The sequence below is a fragment of the Pteropus medius genome, unplaced genomic scaffold, assembly GCF_902729225.1.
Source record: "Pteropus medius unplaced genomic scaffold, Ma_sr-lr_union100, whole genome shotgun sequence".
Classification (NCBI taxonomy): Eukaryota; Metazoa; Chordata; class Mammalia; order Chiroptera; family Pteropodidae; genus Pteropus; species Pteropus medius.
The window spans coordinates 3,875,266-3,893,633 of record NW_024344436.1 but is presented as its reverse complement, the minus strand read 5'-3'; the positions used below and the strand labels follow the sequence as shown (position 1 = coordinate 3,893,633).

The 18,368-nt window shown below is 48.5% G+C and overlaps 1 protein-coding gene across 4 annotated transcripts in view; it reads left to right on the top strand.

The window, feature by feature from the left end:
* PKNOX2 (PBX/knotted 1 homeobox 2) overlaps positions 1–18,368 on the top strand; it is a 243,932-nt gene that overhangs the window by 175,434 nt on the left and 50,130 nt on the right. For all 4 annotated transcript variants that reach the window (XR_005654942.1, XM_039872788.1, XM_039872786.1 and 1 more), the window contains one exon: positions 8,050–8,189. Coding sequence is in view for 3 of the 4 variants with exons in the window: in XM_039872788.1 (XP_039728722.1) it covers positions 8,050–8,189 (140 nt within the window). In the remaining variant the exon portion in view is untranslated. The remainder of the gene's footprint in view (positions 1–8,049; positions 8,190–18,368) is intronic.

Below are 18,368 nucleotides of genomic sequence, written 5' to 3'. Positions count from 1 at the left end.
ACAAATCCTTTTAAAATTAATTAATTAGTTAAGACCCTCATGTTACACCACTAAACAAATCTTCTGTAGTCTGTTCTATCCAGTCGGCTCTGGAATCAGAATGTAGGTGACCCAGGCCCGCTCTTCCAGGAGGCTCTTAGTGCTAAATTGGGCTGCCCTGGCCCTGTTGCCAGCCCTCCCTCTTCCTGTGCTGACTGAATAGGGAATATTTGGAGGAGCCCTCCCTGACCCCTCCCCTTTTTGGATCTCTGAGCCTTTTGACACAGCGCTCAGGCCACTCCTCATACGGGTCAGTCATTCAGTCATTTAACCAACATACTGGGAGCCCACCATGAGCAGACATGGTAATGGGAGCTAGAAAACCTGTCCACCAGGGAGACAGACAGATAAGGGCTGGCAGCGTTATAGGCGTTAAGGTTAATGCATACACGATGAGACAGGGATCATGGCTACCTGGGTCTGTGGGGTGTGCAGAATTGGGAAGGCTTCCTGGGTTAGGGTTAGTTGAGAGAGGAACAGGCTTACACATGGCCAGGAGGGAGGCAGGGCTGGAACGTGGACATTTCCTGCAGAGACAGCTGTCGGAGCAGAGGCACAAAGATGTAAATCATCAAGCATGTTCAGGCAACCCTATACAGTGGGGTCTGATGGGGTGCAACAGAGGGGAGGGGTGCTGTACCGGAGACAAGGCCAGGGTCAGTGAGCAGGCCCGAGCCTGGGGTGCTCGCGGGCTGTGTCTTTGCCCCCGAACGAACACTGGCCGTGCCTCCTGCTGCCTCCCACCTGTTCAGGCTAAACCTCATATTTACCAAATGACTTCAAGTCCTGACCTCCTCCCAAGTCCTTGGACTCTCTCCTAGTTGAGGGGAAACCAGATCTCGCCCTGCCAGCTTGTCCTGGCACTTCAGGGAGTGCCAGCTCCTGGTCAAGCCCAGCGCGGCCCCTAGTGGGCCAGGCCCGGGCAGCTCCCATGTTCCGTGGCCTGGCAGGGTAGGCACTGAGGATGGACAGCTCTCTTCCTGCCCAGGTCAGGTGGAGGGCTCAGGAGAGGGGTGTCTGCTTAGGAGGACATACTGAGATGGTGCAGGCCTAGGTTGTCCAGGGCTTGCAGAAAGGACCCCGTGAGAGGTTGGTGGGCATCAAGTCACACAGAGCAAGACCATCTGTGGGGGAAGAGTGTATGTAGGGGAACATAGGAGCATGGATGCTAGCGTGTCTTAGGCAGGGCGTGGGGTTGGATTCAGAAAGGAAGCACCCACTGCGTGCAATGTACCCTCACATATGCTCTCATGTAGCCCTGGGAAGATTTATTAGCAGCTCCGTTTTTACCCGATAGAGAAACTGAGGCTCAGAGGAGCTGAGTCTCTTGCCCAAGGTGACTTAGCTGGTGATGAGTAACATCACCTTCTGCGATACCTCAGTCCCCTCTCCTGGGTGCTTACAGGCAAGTAGTTTCCTTTGGCAGGGGCAGGATTCCCAGGGCAGCCCACGTAACAGAAGCAAAAGTGGCAGCCGCGAACGTGGGCTGCAGGTTGTATGGGTTATGCTAATGTACCCACCATATGCCGAGTAGCTTCTAAGTGCCAGCTGCTTTGCATAGATTATCTCATTTACTTCTAACAACCCTGTACCTTAGGTATTATTACAGCCATTGAATAGTTGAGGACCTCAGATCAGAAAAGTTGAATAACTTGCCCAAGTCACACAGGTGGAGAGTCCAGTCCATTAGATGCTCCTGCCAGTGTTTCATGCTGTGTCCGATTGTCTCCAGCTCTGGGCTGGATGCCACCACTCCGCATAAGTCAGGGACTGTGATTTCTCTTGTGGCCCAAGGCATTTGGGGTCAAGAAGGTAAATCTGCAGCTAAAAAGGTATCATTGATAGGAAGGCCTGCCTACTCCCACCGGTCATCCTTGCACTCAACAAATATTCGAACATTCTCTGTATCACACACTGGGGCTGCAGCAGAAAACAGGAAAGACAGGTCCCTGCCCTCCAGGGTCCACAGTCTAGTAGTTGAGAGAGGCAAGAAAGCAGACATGGCTAAACAGTGTGCTTGGAGCCATGGAAACCCAGAGCAGGGGGCCTGACTTGTCCCTGATGCTCAGCTAACGGCCACCGAAGGAGATAGTGGTGGGAGTTAGGAAGCACCATGGCCATTTCACAGCTGAGCAGACTGAGCCCTAACAGGTCAAGTTACACATCCAAGGTTACCTAACAGTGAGTGGCAAATGCAGGACTCAGTTCTATCTGATGCCAGTGTCTCCTGCAAACTACCCAGTGGGATGCTAGAAAGACCCTGGTGTCATCCCCATTCTGAGCCACCTGTTCCTACCTCCCATGAGCAAAAAAGAGGTACTCTGAATGGCAGCATGGCGGTGGCCAACCATGATCAGTGCTGGGCACACCGAAGGGTTGGGTTTCTCAAGCCTTAGGTCTCTGGCTCCTCCGCAGCCTCCAAGGGAAGTGAACCATCTTCAATTAATAAACCACCCATGACTTCCTACTTGGGTTCATGCCAGGACTATTGCTGGCATGACCAGTGTTTGGAGGAATTGACTTGAACTCATATTGGAGCGGTATTTTGAGGGGTGAGGAGAAGCTGGGCCCACAGTGAGGATAGGGTGAACTAGACGGAGACCTCAGAGTGTGTGCTGGGAAACAAAGCTTCATTTTGATTCTAGAGAATCAATTCCTCTCTGCCCTCTTTTTCACTCAGGGGGAAAAAAAAATCTTCCCATTCTTCCTTTCAAAGGAAAATAATTACATACAATGATTCACACTGTGATTTAGTCAGAAAGCCCTTGGTTCTCGCCCCAACCTTTGCACAAACTGTCTGTGATCTCTAGCAGTTTCTTCACCTCGGTGGGCTTCTGTTTTCTCACGTGTAGAATGGGGATCATACAAACCTATTGCATAGGATTATTGTGGAGCATGAAAGCCTACAGAGATATTTTATTAACTCGTTAGAACAGAATGTGCTCCCTCTCCCCTTATGATTGGGAAAAAGTGATGCTTAACAGAAACGAAAGCATCTGTGGGACATGCCGGTGTCAGCAAGGGCAAATGAGGCAGGCAGGTAAGTGTGCTCCCCAGGGTCTCCTGAATCACACTTTGAGCTTCTCCTGTTCATTTCCGTGGTCAGACTAAACTGTCAGAGTGGCTGGATTTCTCAGCCCGTCCAGATTTTGTATTCCTACACACACAGCTTACAACCCCAAACTCTTCCCACTTAATTTTAGGACGGGGATGGTCGAGAGCTTTCATGTCAAGGTGTCACAAACCAAGATCGGGCAGGACCCTGTAGCTCCCAGCTTAAGGCAGGGCTAGTTCCAGCCAGATGAAAGAGAAGTCCAGAGGTTGTATCACCTGTGGAGGCAAGAGTGTGGAGTGGTGACCCAGGGTCTTTGCCTGAAGAAAGGACCCTGTGCAGGTTCTGGACCCAGCCCCACAGCTCACAGCAGTGGCCTTCTAGTGAATGCTGCCACCCTCCCCTTCCACTCGTCATCATCCTGTTCTCTTGATTAATCCTCACAGCCTCACAGGGAGCTGGTGTTAGACCCGCATTTTACAGATAAAGAAACCAAGCGTCCAAAAGCTCAGGGAAGTTACCCCAAACCATACAGCTAATAATTATCAGAGGAGCATCAAACCTAGGGCCTGGGTCCCTTGCTCCTTCCACTCTCCAAGGCTTCTCTGATCTTCCAGAAAGCTCTCCAGACTCCATTTAAGTTTGCCTCTCCTCTGTGCCTCATTCCCCTACTTGAAAAAGGTCCTCCCCTCTCCGTGATCCGTACCGTACCCTGTCCCCAGTCTACTGCCTTTGCAGGGTTTCCAGAGAGCACTGAGGTCTCCTTAGAGGAAGGCTCGGAGTCTGGATCCGCCAGTTCTGGGATTAGTTGCGAACACACCAGATGGCCTTATGGCATGTACGGCTAATGTTTAGTTTCTTTGTGTGCCAGATCGAGGAGAATTGGAGAAAAAGCCTGACCTCAGTGGTGTACTAGTAAATATTTAACAAGCAGATCTCTGGGCGGAGATTGAGGAGAGGCCCTGATGTGCAGCATTGGCTAATTTCCGTGCTGTAAATGCTCCCACCATGGCCAATTTCGATATGTGATATCACTCAGCTTACAAAATAACTGAAAATTTAAATTGGCTTCCACAGGCCAGAACCAGGGAGCTCCAATCCATCATTTAAGGGTCATACCCTGTCCTGGTCCATCTGGTCTGTCCCCCTGCTCCTGATCGTCAGACAATACTGCCCAGTTACCTCACCCCAAAGCCTCGTTGCAAGTCACCCTCATCCCCTGCGGACAGCTGCGGGCCTCTCTCTTTGCTCTTCAGCTCTTGGGGAAACAAGTGTCTCCGGCTAGAAAAAGAATTCTATTTGGAGATAAACACTCGTTCTTCAAACCTGGAGGAAATGCAGAGGTTGCCAAATCGGCCCCCAGGAGCTAAATAAATTTAAATCACCTTTCTGCTCAGACCAGTTCAGCTCTGCTCTCTTCTCCCCCATCCCCACTCAGAGCCCCAGTAACAGCCTCTCAGCAGGGGCCCCTTGGGATGCTGGTAAGTGAGGGCCTTTGCTTACACTTTTATTCCGAGCTTTCTTCTGTTACTCAGCAGGGCTCTCCCTACCCCCACCTGCCCTGAAGTCCTGCCTAGAGAGGGACTGAGGGGAAACCGAGTGTCTCCCCTCAGTCCTCTCTCCTAGAAGTCCCTCTTTGTGGGAGCCCCTTGTGGATTCCTTCAAAGAAGCGAGGAAATTCGCCCTTCATGGGCAGACCAGAGCACACTAGCCTACCCCGTATTTCACCCATAAACGGGCTGTGCAGACGTAGATGTGCCTTACTTTAGGAGAGAAGCATATTCTGGAAATCTCGGGTTTAATAACAACCACCACCCCTCCACCTGGGGAGCACGTCAGAGTTTCCAAAATACTTTTATATACTGTGCATCATCTACTCCTAGCCTCCCGCCAACCCTGTGTGGTGGGTAGTGATTATTAAAGCCCCCTCATGGCGTCCGAGCCCGCTGGTGATGAAAGGGACTTCAGATGTCACCTGACCCAGCTACCCAACTAAAGAGCTTCCATCCCCTACACAGAGGCCCAGTGGATCGGTCTCTGCTTGGCCCCTTCGATGGTGGAGACTCACCACCTCCTGGAGGCAGCCCATTCCAGCCTCGGAGAGCCCTGAGGCTTGGGCATGTATTTGGATGGAGCACAAATCCGTCTCCATGTTACATAGATTTAATGCAGTTTGTAGTTCGACCCTTCAAGGCACACAGAACAGGACTGATGGAATCGAATCTTCATTCAAATGTTTGAAGGGGGCTCACACGTCTCTCCATCTCCTCACTCCTGTGAGTCTTTTTCTCACATATTGCAGATTCCTTCGGATATTCCTCCTGTGACGTGGAGTGGAATCCCTTCGCCGGGCCAGTCAGCACTCCTCTGAAGGTCCCAGCACAGTGCTGGGGGAGGGGGACTAGAAGCTGTGTGTGAGCTTTGCTTCTGTTACTTCATCCTCAGATAGCTTTAGTTTAGGTCATTTTTTTTTTGGACAGACACATTACACTTTGGATGTATTGAGCCTGCTGTCAACTAAAATCTTGCTGCTAAACTGTGAACTGTGTCTCTGTCTCTCCCCTGTTCTTCACTTATTGATTTTTTTTTTTTCCGAAGAGTTAGAAGTGTTAAATTCCGACTTATTAGATGAAAATGAATCTTATCAGACTTAGCATGTGGCCAACATCTGTAAAGATCTTTTGGATCCTAGTTTCCTGTCACCCACAAAGTTGCTGAACATAACTTAGGGCGCACTCTAAATCGCTGATAGAAATATTGAAGAAGAGGGCCGAGGAGAAAGCACGTGGCCCTGTCCCAGCAGCCCGCATCAAGCGGACGTCTACCCTTTGATTGTCATCCTCTGGGGGAAGCTGACTAATCCACACACTGGCCTACCACGTCTCTCCCGTGTTTTCCACAAGAATATCGTGGGAGGTGCGGTGCTGAGGTCACTTACACCACTCACGCCTGCCACATCTCCTGATCTGCCAGCTTAGTATTCATGTTCAATCCAGATATTGAGCTCTATCACAGAAGGCACTCGGCCTCGTGACCCCAGCACCTGGCACAGTGCCCAGCACATGGCAAGGACTTGAGAAGCATTTGAAGACATAATCGGTCGCATTTGTGAATGAAAGGAACTGACCCAGATCAATGTGAACATCAGCGATGTTTAGTTTTCGATTCCACCTTCTTCCTGTATTTTGAAAATTGGAACATTCATTTTTAATTTCTTCCTTATAGCACCTCTTTAATACTCATGAATCCTAAAAGGTCACTAATTTGCTTACTGGCGAGAAAATAGGAACTTGGGAAAGTTAAGGGATTGGCCCAAGGTCAAAAGCTTATGACAAGAGACAGTAGGATTCAAGCAATCGTCTGCTGGCTTCGAGGTACCATCATGTATGTGCACCGACTTTGGGAAAGTTCTCCCAGCTCAGCGGCATAGATATTTCATCCCAACAAAATACGATGGGGAAACGGTATAGTAAAGCAGGTATATTTCTTTTAGAGTCTCAATCTCATTCACTGTCCATCATTCGTTAATTCAATTCACAGATGCAACAGATATTTATTGAGCATCTACTAGTGTCAGGGTTTTCTGGGCCCTAGGAAAATAACTGTTAATCAAGCCCTCTCTGAGCTTAAATTTTAGCTGGAAGCGGGAGAGAAAATTACCAAGCAAGTAGATATATAACATATGGTATGGCAAGATCTGTGAAATAAGGCAGAGCAAGGGGACCGCAAGGGGCGAAGGGGCTCTATTTTACTCTGAAGATGTGGCATCTGAGCAGAGACTATAAGTGAAGAGAATGAGAGAATACATGTCTTGGGAATATCAGCACCAGCAATACTGTGGTGTATTCATGGAAGAACAATGTTTTTTCTTCCGGAAAGCAGGAACCTAGATCATCTGATGAGCTTTCCATGCTAGGAAATATTTGATTCTTTCAAGGTATATTTATTCATTTATCCACTCATTAATTTTGTCAACAAATACTAAGCATCTACTCTGTGTCAACTGAGTGCTGGGGGTGAAGATGTGAACAAAGCTTTAGTGCAGGATGCAGACGTGTCTGGAGCTCGACAGCACAGGGGTAAGAGCCGTCATGGGCTATGGACAGGCTGGAAGAAGAGAATGGTTGAGGCATGGTTCATGACATTTTCAGGTTCCATTTGACTAAAGGAAATATAACAGAAGCATTAAATGGTGGTTAATGATGGTTATCAAAAATTTTAAAGCTGTTTAACCATTCCTTTAAATCAAATCTTATACTGAAAGTTCAATACATAATATTAAAAGGAATTGCTCTGATTATAACAAAATTCGGGCCCTGGAGACACCTTCTGAAACTTGTAACAGGATGAAAACTACTGCTCTAAATATTTGTTATGGTTAAGAACGGAAATCTGTCCATCGTCCACTAAAATCCGCTTATCTTCAGGTACCCAGGTAAACCAAATTTGGAGAACCATTCAGTTATTAATCAAAACAATTAAAACAGTCACCTCTGGCTTGCATTAAATGGAATAAACCTCTGCCCGAATGAGAACTGATTCAGCTGTTTTTTTCCTCCTCCTTAGTCATCGAATCGAACTGAACACTGCCCAGTCCAGCCCAGATGATTCACAAGTACAGTTTAAAGGCCTCACCATTTTGTTTTTCTCTGTTTCTGGACAGAGGGCACTGTCTTAGTTTGCACTGAGAATCGTCTCTTTGGAAGTGTGTTGGTGCACCACCTGGCTTCGAATAGTCCGAAATTGTTCTCTAGAACGTTCTCATTTGAAGAAAGTCCTGCTTTCTTTCCACTGTAATGCATAAACAAACGGACGCTCATTATACACTCACGATTCTCTCGCACACATTCCCCTACCCGCCCACACACCATAAGCCAAGGCAGACCTCACAAATCCAGCTGAGGAGCCAGCTGTCATGGACACACTAACCCACCGCCTCTTCTTTCTTCTCTCTACAGATGACGGCAACTGCTCAGGCCCCCTCTAAGGCCCAGGCTGTCCACATCTCCGCACCCTCAGCTGCTGCCAGCACTCCCGTGCCCAGTGCCCCCATTGACCCCCAGGCCCAGCTGGAGGCTGACAAGCGAGCTGTGTACAGGTAGGAGATGCTACAGCAGTGCTGAGAAGCCCCCAGCCAGCCTCAGGCCCGGCTCAGCCCTGAGAGATGAGGTTGCAGGCCAGTGGGTGGGCTCATCAAAGACAATGGCCAACAGCTGCTCCCTTCGCAGCCTTCTCTCTCAAATCAATCCAGAGATCCCTCAGCTGGCCACCATGGATTGATGCTAGCTTCCTGGAATTGTCTAGTGAGGGATATGAGAGCCTGGGCAGCATCTTTTAGGAGGAGCCCTTCCACATCCCAGATGGAGAGATAATGAGCCAGAAACCATCAGCTCAGCAAACAGGCAGCTACCCGGGGATTCCCCTTGCCCTGTCCCATTGTTGCCTTCACTCCAGCAAGAGCACTGGACATCTGATTGCACCATCTAGGACTCGGTATTACGCAAACCTTAGCATGCCTAAAAATCATTAGGAGAGCTTGTTAAAATGCATGGTTTTAGGGTCCATGCTCAGAAATGCTGAATCAGTAGGTCAAGCTATAGGAAGAGGAATACAAACTTTAAAGAACGTTCCAGGTTATTTAATCTAATGCAGCTGGTCCTTGGACCACATTTTGATTCACGGTAGTCTTGGGTTTTAGCAACAGGTGTCGCGTGCAGCTGTGTAGGTTCTGGCACATTCCCCAGATGGGGAGTTTGCCGATAGCAGGCACTTGGCTCATCTTTCTCTGCACTAGCCCATGCACCCAGAGCTGGGATCTGAATGGTCCATCGGGTGGGAGGGGCTCATGGAAATTCCTGTCTGTGTGTGTATGTGGCTGGGAAGAAGCTAGAGTCATCTGAGCGCAGGCCTGAATGAGGCTCCAGCAGGGACTGTGCTGTCGTTTGTCCAGAGCCACTAAGAGGAGGTGCCTGAATCACACTCAGTACTGACCCTCGCTGGAGGCTGGACCCTTGCTCACCTCCTCTGTGCGAGCATAGATGTTCACATGTACCAGTGAACACAGCTTACCTCTGGCTGAGCACACACTGTAGCAGGTACTCATGGCAGTAACATGTGGAACGGGCCACCGAGGGTAGGTAGGGAAAAGATTGATTTCTTCCTCTCCCTCACCCCCCACAGTGACAGCGCCTTATGGTAATGGTGGTGATTATTGTTGTTATTATCATTGTCATAACGGCATTATTTTTAGTTACTCAGATGAGCTGAATGCCTCTAATGCCAACAGTTAAGTCCGGAGGAGTGGGCTCTGACCCATAGATCCTGGCATGAGGATGCTTCCCAGATCTGGAGGGAGGATAAATCACAGTGCCTGGCCCCCTGCCCAATGCACAGGCCTGGTCCAGCTGCTTGCAGGCAGTGAGCTCTTCCTTGGGCCCCCAAGAATGCCAGGATCTGGTCACAGTTTTGTCAGAGAGCCTCTAAGGTGGGGGAGGGGCAAACCAGCCCAGTATGGGACTGGGCACTCCTGCCCTCCCACCCCTCCTTCCTTCACACTCCTTCATCGAACGCTTACAATTAGTATGTGGAGACACTGGCTGGAATCCAGGGGAAGGAAAGTAAACCTATAAAGCGCACGGGCTCTTCCCTGTCTCTCCAAACAAGAAACCAACACAGTGTGGGCAGTGTTTTAACAGAGAAGGCTTTACAGAAGAGGCACTACTCGAGTTTGATCTCGAAGGCTAGTAAGGAGAATGGGTAGAGTAGGACCTTCCAGGCAGACTAGAACCTGAGGTGTTTCAAGAACGGCCAGGAGCCAGAGCGGCTGGGTGTGGGGAGATGTGGCTGCAAGCACCTGTAATTAACCTGTGGTGCTTCTGTGTGTGGGTGTAAGAAAGGAAAGGAGAATAACATGGCCTCTGGAAACTGCCTGATGGTCTGATGACTTGGGGGTACGGCCATTATACTCCATTTAGATCACTGCTATTCAAAGCACAGTCCATGGCGAACAGCATTGTGCCACCTGAGAGCTAATTAGAAATGCAGACTCTCGGGCCTTACTCAGACCTAAGGATTCATGATCTGCAGTTTAACAAGATCCCAGGTGATGCATACGCACACTAGAGACTAATCCCAGGCACCTTCTGAGATTCCTGGGCTCAGGGACTGGAGCCGAGCACAGATCAGAGTCTAGAGAACCCCACCACCACCACCACCACCACCAGATTAATGTGTGACAAAAAGCTTCCAGAAACTGAGGCTTGAGTCCTGCTTCTGTATATGAGTCTCTGAACTTTAGTATCATGATAGCACCTCGTAGGTATGTTTGGTAAGAATTCTGGAGACGGCCCATGTAAGCCCCTGGCACTATGTCTGGCACAATGCAGAGGGGTCCTCGTGTTCCTACCAACGGGCTCCATAGCCCTTCCCAAGATCCCAGGCTCCTTCCCCACCCAGGCCACACAGGAGAGGCAGGCCATCTCCCACGTGGGCGCTGTTTATCAGGACTTCTCTTACTCCTGTCTGCCTTCACACCCGACCTTTACCTTCTCCCAGCAGCCTGACCACCCTACAGCCCTTGGTGTTTGCCCAGGATATCTCTGCGGGTCACCACCAACTGTCCAGCCAAACATGGCTGCCCAGCTTCTCAGGACATCAACACCGTTGCCCAGCTTCTCTTCTCTGCAGCCCTTCCTGCCTGCCTCCTGTCCCAGGGTTGTCTCCCTTAACCACACCTCTCCCATTAGTACCAGCTGCCCTCTCTACAGCCCTTGTGAGGTGACAGGGAGAGAGCTCAGCCTCCTGTAGGGTCGGGTAATTTTAATTAGATTTGCCTGCCTGGGGCAGCCCGGCTGCTCCAAAGCACTTCAGGGAGTCTGCATTTCATGTCAATAAATGTAACAAAACCCTTTCAATTCAGACTAGTGCCCACACTGACTTTTGGGAGCCCCCACCACGGCCCCTCCCAGACCCACAGATAAAGGGAGGGTGGGGGAAGCCCCTCCCTGCCTAGGCCCCTACAGGGCGGCAGAGGGGCGGTGTGACAAAAGGGAGAGGTGCCTGTGAGTGAGAGAGCCTGCCAGTGCCCCTGAGGTTTTATTTGTGTATGAGGATGTGTTAATGAAATGTACAGGTTCCTTCTGATGTGGACACTGTGTATGTGTGGAAATTTAGCAGGTGGGGTGGTGGCAGGGGAGAGGCAGGGGAGGAGGCGGAGGGGGGCCGGAATCTGTCTTTAATTGGATCATACCAGAGCATCATCTGGACTAATCAGCAAGGCAGCCAGGAGTCCCGCTCAGATTAATGACTGCAGTCTAATCTGAGCAGATCCCGTGATTGGATGCACATCGCGGGTAATTGTGTTCGTGGCCCAGGAGCAATACTGAGAGAGGGTCTGAGGAGGAGGCCCCCATGCAGTGGGGACCGCAGGCTTGGATCCACTCAGTCCTCTCCTTCCTTAGCTTCCACCTCAACCCCAGGGTTTTCCCCACCAAGAAGTTAAAATGTAGCTTGGACCACAGCGCCCCATCTCTCCGTGCTGGTGGACAGCGTTGGGTGCTGTCTGGGACTTGGCGGTTAGGTTGCCAGCAGCTCAGAATCACGGCCAAGAGGGTGAGGTTAATCCAGCTTTCACTCTCCCTCCTCCCCTCCAGTCTCCTTCCTTCCCCTTTGAAGTGAGTGGGTTCCCATGGAAACAGTGATGTCCTGGGGAGCAGAAAAGTGGCAGGGAGCTCTGCCTGGCCAGGTGCAAGTGGGGGAGGAAGTCGGCTTTGCTGAGACTGCTCTGAGGCCAGTTGGTTCTTATCCCTAAGACTCAAAACCTCTCTGAGAACCCAGGAAGTGGACTGCCTGGTGCTGAAGAAGTTACCTGTTATTGATGGGAAATGCTGGAGGCATGAACATTGAGAAAATAGTGGGGCAGTTGTGTTTCGCTTCCTCACTAAAAATGCTGGAGAATTGAGCTGTGGATCAAGGGGAGAGGGTGAATGGCAACTGCACCTATACAGCTGACCCTTGAACAACTCCGGGGTTTAGAGGCGTTGAGACCTCTGTGCAGTCAAACACCCAAGAATAACTTTTGACTCCCCCAAAACATAACTACAGTCAGCCCTTTGCATCTGCAGTTCAACCAACTGTGGATGGAAAACAGTTCTTTTTGACCCTTTGTTGGGGAACTGGGATTGGGAATGTAAAAAATAGTGTTTTTGATCCATGGTTGGTTGAATTGCGAATAAGAAACATGAGTATACGGAGGGCCAACTGTATTTATTGAGAAATAAATAAATGTCCAACAGTATAACTAGGCCTGGGCAGTTCAAGGGTCAACTGTATTTCTTCTTTGTGGCATTACTCACAATTGAATTAATTGTGTTAACACATTATTTCTGTTTCTCCCACTAGATTGTTAACTCCATGAAGGCAGGGTCTGTGTCCGTCTTATTCATTGATTTATCACCAGTGCCTTAAACAATACCTCAGAGTCAGCAGTTTGGATGAAGTATATACTAAACCAATGTTTATCGAATGAATTAATTAACTAGGCTAGATATACCTGTACTCGTTAGTAGTATTGTGTGTGTGTGTATTGTGTGTGTGTGTGTGTGTAATGGTCCTAGGTTGGTGTGGCAAACTGGCTTTCAGGAGGCAAGGGGAAGGGAAAGCCCTGATTTGTAGCATTTGCCAATTGCCACGGTGTAAATGCTCCCAGCATGGCTGCTTCAAGCTACCAATGTGATGCTACTGAACAGAGCTGGGAAAAGATGCATACATTTGGCTCTCGCCAGCCTCAAGTACAAACCTCACACAGGTGGCCAAGTTACAGATGCACAGTCTCTGTTTTCAAACAGATCAGAACATCTCATAACCAATTCTTTGGAATGATTTTACTCATATCTTTAGCCATGATCCTACATTCCTTGATCTTCACTGATTTGTCTGGTCTATTCCTGGGTTCTAAATTTGAAATGTTCTTTCTTCATGAATTAATACTTAAAATACTGCCTGGCACACAGTAAGTGCTTTATGAAAGTTTACAATTGTGATTTCTCCCCCTAACCCCGAGGCAATGAATTTTATCCTTTCTAGGTTGTACCCAGCACTGTTTATCTCTTTCCACCTGCTCGAACAAAGCCCCAGCGTCACCCCCAACTTCCCCACCATCTCCAAGTAGATTCCAAATCTTCCTTGTTTTTATCCACTAACAAAACCCTTCCTGGCAGCTCCAGAAACCCTGCATCAAACCATTCTTCTGTCTCCTTAGTTTCTCAACTTTCAGAATCGTGACCTTTCCATATAGCATTTCCAGGTCTTCATGTCAATCTCATCTCTCCGTAAAGTACAAACTCAGACCTTCTACCAGTGTGTGACCTGCCCCCAGAGAGCTCATGCTGCAGTCTGGTTCAATAGAAGCAACATACGTTTCTAAAGCCCTGTTTGTATTACACTTGTTCCCGTCTCATCCAGACTGGGTCCCTCTAGAATCCACACTTATCTGGGGAAAGGTCAGAACAGGGCAGTGGCAGTGTTTGGATCGCTCCCTGAGAGACCATCCTTCTAAAGGTCACTGAAGTCCCAGGCTTGATCCTCATAGTCCTATAGCTAGAGCCGCAAATGCAGCAGAGCCACCGTGCTGGGCAGTGGGATGAGCTTTAGAAATAAACTTGGCGATAACTAGCTTTGTCACCTCGGGCACGTTAATCTCTCCATGCCTCTTGTTTTCTTAACTGTGAAAAAGAAAATAGTAATAACGAGACTAAAATTAGATCATATATGATAATACCTGACACACAGATCGGTGTTTGCTAGGTAGACTGGCGCAGGCTAGGGTGGGGTGGGGTGTTTTAAACGTGAGCCAGCGTGTGTCCCTGTGGCCTGCTTGGGATGTGAAGGCGGCTGGTGCATCAGGAAGGTGGGATCCGGAGTTTGGGTCATGACTCTGGACTTATCTTACCTGGGTTTACCTTCTGGCTTCACCACTGAGCACTAACCCTTTCTGGACCTCATTTTCTCATCTGTCAACTATGGCTGAAACTGTTTTATTATCTCGTCACCAGATTCTTCATGAGGATTAAATGAGGAATGCATGTAAAGAGCTTGGTGAAGAATCTGGCATATGGTGAGCACTCTGTAGGTGTTAGCTGCTATTAGAAGTTTGGTAAAATGCAAGCAGGGGTTGGTCAGGCTAGAAGGTAAGTGCTGAGAGGCAGTGCAGCAAGAGGCAAGACAGGAAAGGCTCCCAGTGGAGTGGTCTTCACACAGCAGTGCAGTTAAACGTTTCCTGAACTCTGTTCTGTGTAAACCATTGTGTTAAATTCCAAGAGGGGTTCTGAATAAGGAAGACTTGGTCCAGGGAGTGGGAGAAAGATGGCATGGAAACTGGGCACATAGGATGGGCTCAAAAAAGTATTTGTGGAATCGATGGCAAGCCGCTGGCTCACAGCGCGGTGTGGGAGAGCTGCACTGCTTTTCTCAAGGGAGGGGAAGCCCAAGGGAAATGACAGCCCAGCTGCCTTTCCTCGGGCTGGGCTGGAAGATGGGGTGAGAGCAACCCCTAGGTTTGGGGCTGGACGGAGGGGCGGGTCCTGTTGTGACATTCCTCTTTAGCAGCCGCCCATGCCAGGACACTGGGAACTGGCACTTCCTAATGAAGTGGCTTTGAGGGAACTCTTCCACCTCGTGACCATAGGGTGTTCTGGCTGCACTGAGTTGACTCTAGGGCTTAACCCTATGCCTTCCTTGGCATTTGTGCTTCGTCATTCCTAGAACATGCTGGGCGAGCTGGCCTGAGAATGGTGTGGGAGAAGTTCAGCCATTCCAAGCAGAAAAGTCTAGACCAGATACTTCTGGGCTAGGTTCTGGGAACAGATGTTCCAGGCTGCATCCTGGGCTGGGCTTCATGGGCTGAGGGCTCTAACGACACTTCTGGCTTTTTGAAGCAGGTAGATTCACTGGCATTGGAACTAACATCTCAGCTGTTGACCGTAGTCAGGGGAGTGACCCTGTAGGAGCCATAACCTGAAAGTAAAACCATGCTCAGTTCTCCCCCAGCACTTGGCAAAGCCTGTTCCCTGCCTTTCCTGCAGGCATCTAAATACCCCTGCCCCAAGCCCAGCCTCCACACATGTCGTCACAGAGGCTGCAGCTGCCCGGTCCAGGGAGCAGGTGTGTTCGAAGGCAGTGGGTTCTACTGCTCCCACAGCTCACCACCTGGCCTAGGCAGAGCTGAGAAGTCCAGGTACCTGGCCAAGACAAGACAAGGCACACTGATACGGGATGCGGAGCCTAGAATCCCGATGACTTTCATCCTCACAAGGTTGTGTTAAGATTAAAGGAGATAACCAATCCTAACAGCGACAGCTTTTGGCATGTAGAAGGCTCGCAAAGAATGGTGGCTCCATTCATGAGTAGTTACTGTGATAAGTACTAGACCGGATCTGCCCCCTTGTCAGAGGGAAGACAACCTCCTGCTAGTATGAGTTGGGGGGCGATGGGGGAGGGGAGGAGAGCCAGCAAGTGGAGGTCTGAGAGCTCAGATGGCCTATGACTTCTCACGAAGGCTGCACGAAGCCAGTCTTGCTCTTCTGGTAGCCATAGCACCATTCCGTTTTCCCAAGCACTGGTCCATTTTGTGGTCAGGTGGAAAGGACATAAGACAGAGACTTCAGTCTAAGTTCTGACTCTACCCAGTCATTTAACCTCTTTAAATAAGCTTTCCTCCCCGACCAGGCAGGCGTCAGTGAGAACATGAAAGATCTATAAGAACGTTAAAGCTCTCTCCAAATGCACAGAGTGTTGTTAGGAGAGAAGGTTCTTTGGGGAACTCATTTGATGAGCAGAGATTCTCTTGGGCTGCAATGGTCCTGATGCTTGAAGGGTAAACATGTCACTTTGATTCAGTGACCCCAGGACACGTATGACTCAAGGACAGTAGAGGAAAAAAAAAGGCGAGGGGGGAGGATGAAGTGATCTCAATAATGGTTCAGAAATACTACATGGGAGGAGGGAAGAACACAGATTTGGAGTTTGGATACCCAGATTTAAATCTCAACTCAATCACTTATTAGCCCGATATGATTATTTTACTACATGGCGTTTGAGTTTGCTAATCAGTAAAATGAGAATAATAAGAATATTGGGTGTTTAAATGCAATAAGCACATGGAAAATCACTTTGTAACTTATAAGGTGCCATCAAACACATGTGAGCATGTGTTTAGTCACTGCCAGTGACCAAGGCACAATGGACAGAGCTCCCTTTTACACAACAGCCCTTCACCAAAGTACTTTCTCCTTGGCGACTGGCAGAATCTCTGGTGACTAGAGAGAAACTCTGACTACCTCTCACTGGCTACCTAACCTCAGGAAAGACACTTCTTTTTCCTATGCCCGAGTTATCTCTTCTTAAAACGAAAGGGCCAGTCATCAAAAAATTAAGAGATAACAAGTACTGGCAAGGATGTGGAGAAAAAGGAACTCTAATGCACTTTTGGTGGGATTGTAAATTGGTACAGCCACTATGGAAAACAGTATGGAGAATCCTCAGAAAATTCAACTACCATATGATCCAGCAATTCCACTTCTGGGTATATGTCCAAAGGAAACAAAAATCCTAACTCGAAAAGCTATCTGCACCCCTATAAAAAATGAGGTAATCTTACCATTTGCAACAACATGGATGGACCTTGAAGGCACTATGCTGAGTGAAATAAGTCAGACAGAGAAAGACACTGTATAATCTCACTTACAAGTAGATTCTAACAAACAAACTAACGAACTAAAATAGGAAAAGAGATCAGACTTGTGTTACCAGTAAGGGAAGAGAAAATTGAAGAGAGGTGGCCAAAAGGTACAAACTTCCAGTTATAAGGTAAATAAGTTCTAGGGATGTGATGTACAGCATGGTGATTCTGGCTGCTTGATATACGGAGAAGTTGTTAAGAGTGTAAATACTGAGTTCTCATCCCAAGGACAATTTTTTTTTTCCTTTTTTCTTTTCTTTTCTTGTATCTATATGGACAGATGGATGTTAGCTGAACCTATTGTCATAATCTATTCATGGTATATGTAAATCAAACCATCATGCTGTATACCTTAAAGTTACACAGTGATGTATGTTAATTATTTCTCAATAAAATTAAGGGAAAAAAGAAGGGACTAGACATGAGATCCTACCAGATCTTAAGTTTTAGAAATTTTGTATTATTCTTGCCCTTGCAGACTAGCCTTAACAATCACTGTTGAGCGTTCACATTTTTTAAATGTGCCAGAAGGAAGTGTGTGTGTGTGTGTGTGTGTGTGTGTGTGTGTGTGAGAAAGGAGGGGACAGAGTGGACTGTGGCCGGCCTGGACCCCACACTTGCCAGGAATAGACTTGTCCTCTACCTGGGGGAGGAATGCCAGTTGGAGCCCCAGTACCCTAGCAGACGCAATTCCAACTTAGCAACAAGAAGTCCTCTCCAAGGCAACCCAGGCTAACACACCACCCACTGGGCAGGACTAAAAATACACCCAAATGGTGTCAACGTCACACCTGAAGTAAAAATATACCCAACCAGGAGCTGCTGGCTTGTTCTCCTCCACCCCACTCTGCTCTCTCCATCTGGAGCCTTGGAGGGGAGGAGTAGATGGCTGGGCGAGCACTTCCTTTACATCGCCCGCCTCCCTCTAGGACCCTGCCAGCCCCTACCCCACACACTCCCCACAGGAGCCCAAAGAAGCAGGTCCTTTTGTAGCAACTGTGTCTAGAAGCTGCCAGATGGCACTATCTGATGCGAGCATCGCAGTAGGAACGGAATCTGAACCGAAAGAACTTTAGGATTGTGTCTCAGAACCTTCATTCCCATAGTCAGTGCTTCTTCATTCATTCATGCATCCATTCCCATGCATTGATTCACCAAATAGTTACCGATCCTCTGCCGTGTGCCAAATTCTGTGCTTGACCTCTGGGAATTCAAAAAGATATGATGAGATCATGGACCGGAGCAGCTCACCATGTAGTGAGGAAGACAGATCTGTGCACAAACAACTATAGTTAGTAGAATTTAATGTGTCGCAAGGGAAATAAAAATAAATTCTTATTGGCAGTGCTTTTTTGGTTAAAAAAAAAAAATGAGGTTCTGGGTTCTGATAAATTGTATGTTGCCTCTTCTCCTCTTTCTGTACCTCTATTTGATTTGGCATGTGGGCTTGTTTTCCCTGCCAAATGAATCAGTGGAGATGAGAATATAAATTGATTGGAACGGATGGTGTCAATGTTGCTCTGAATAAAAAAAGGTGCCCAC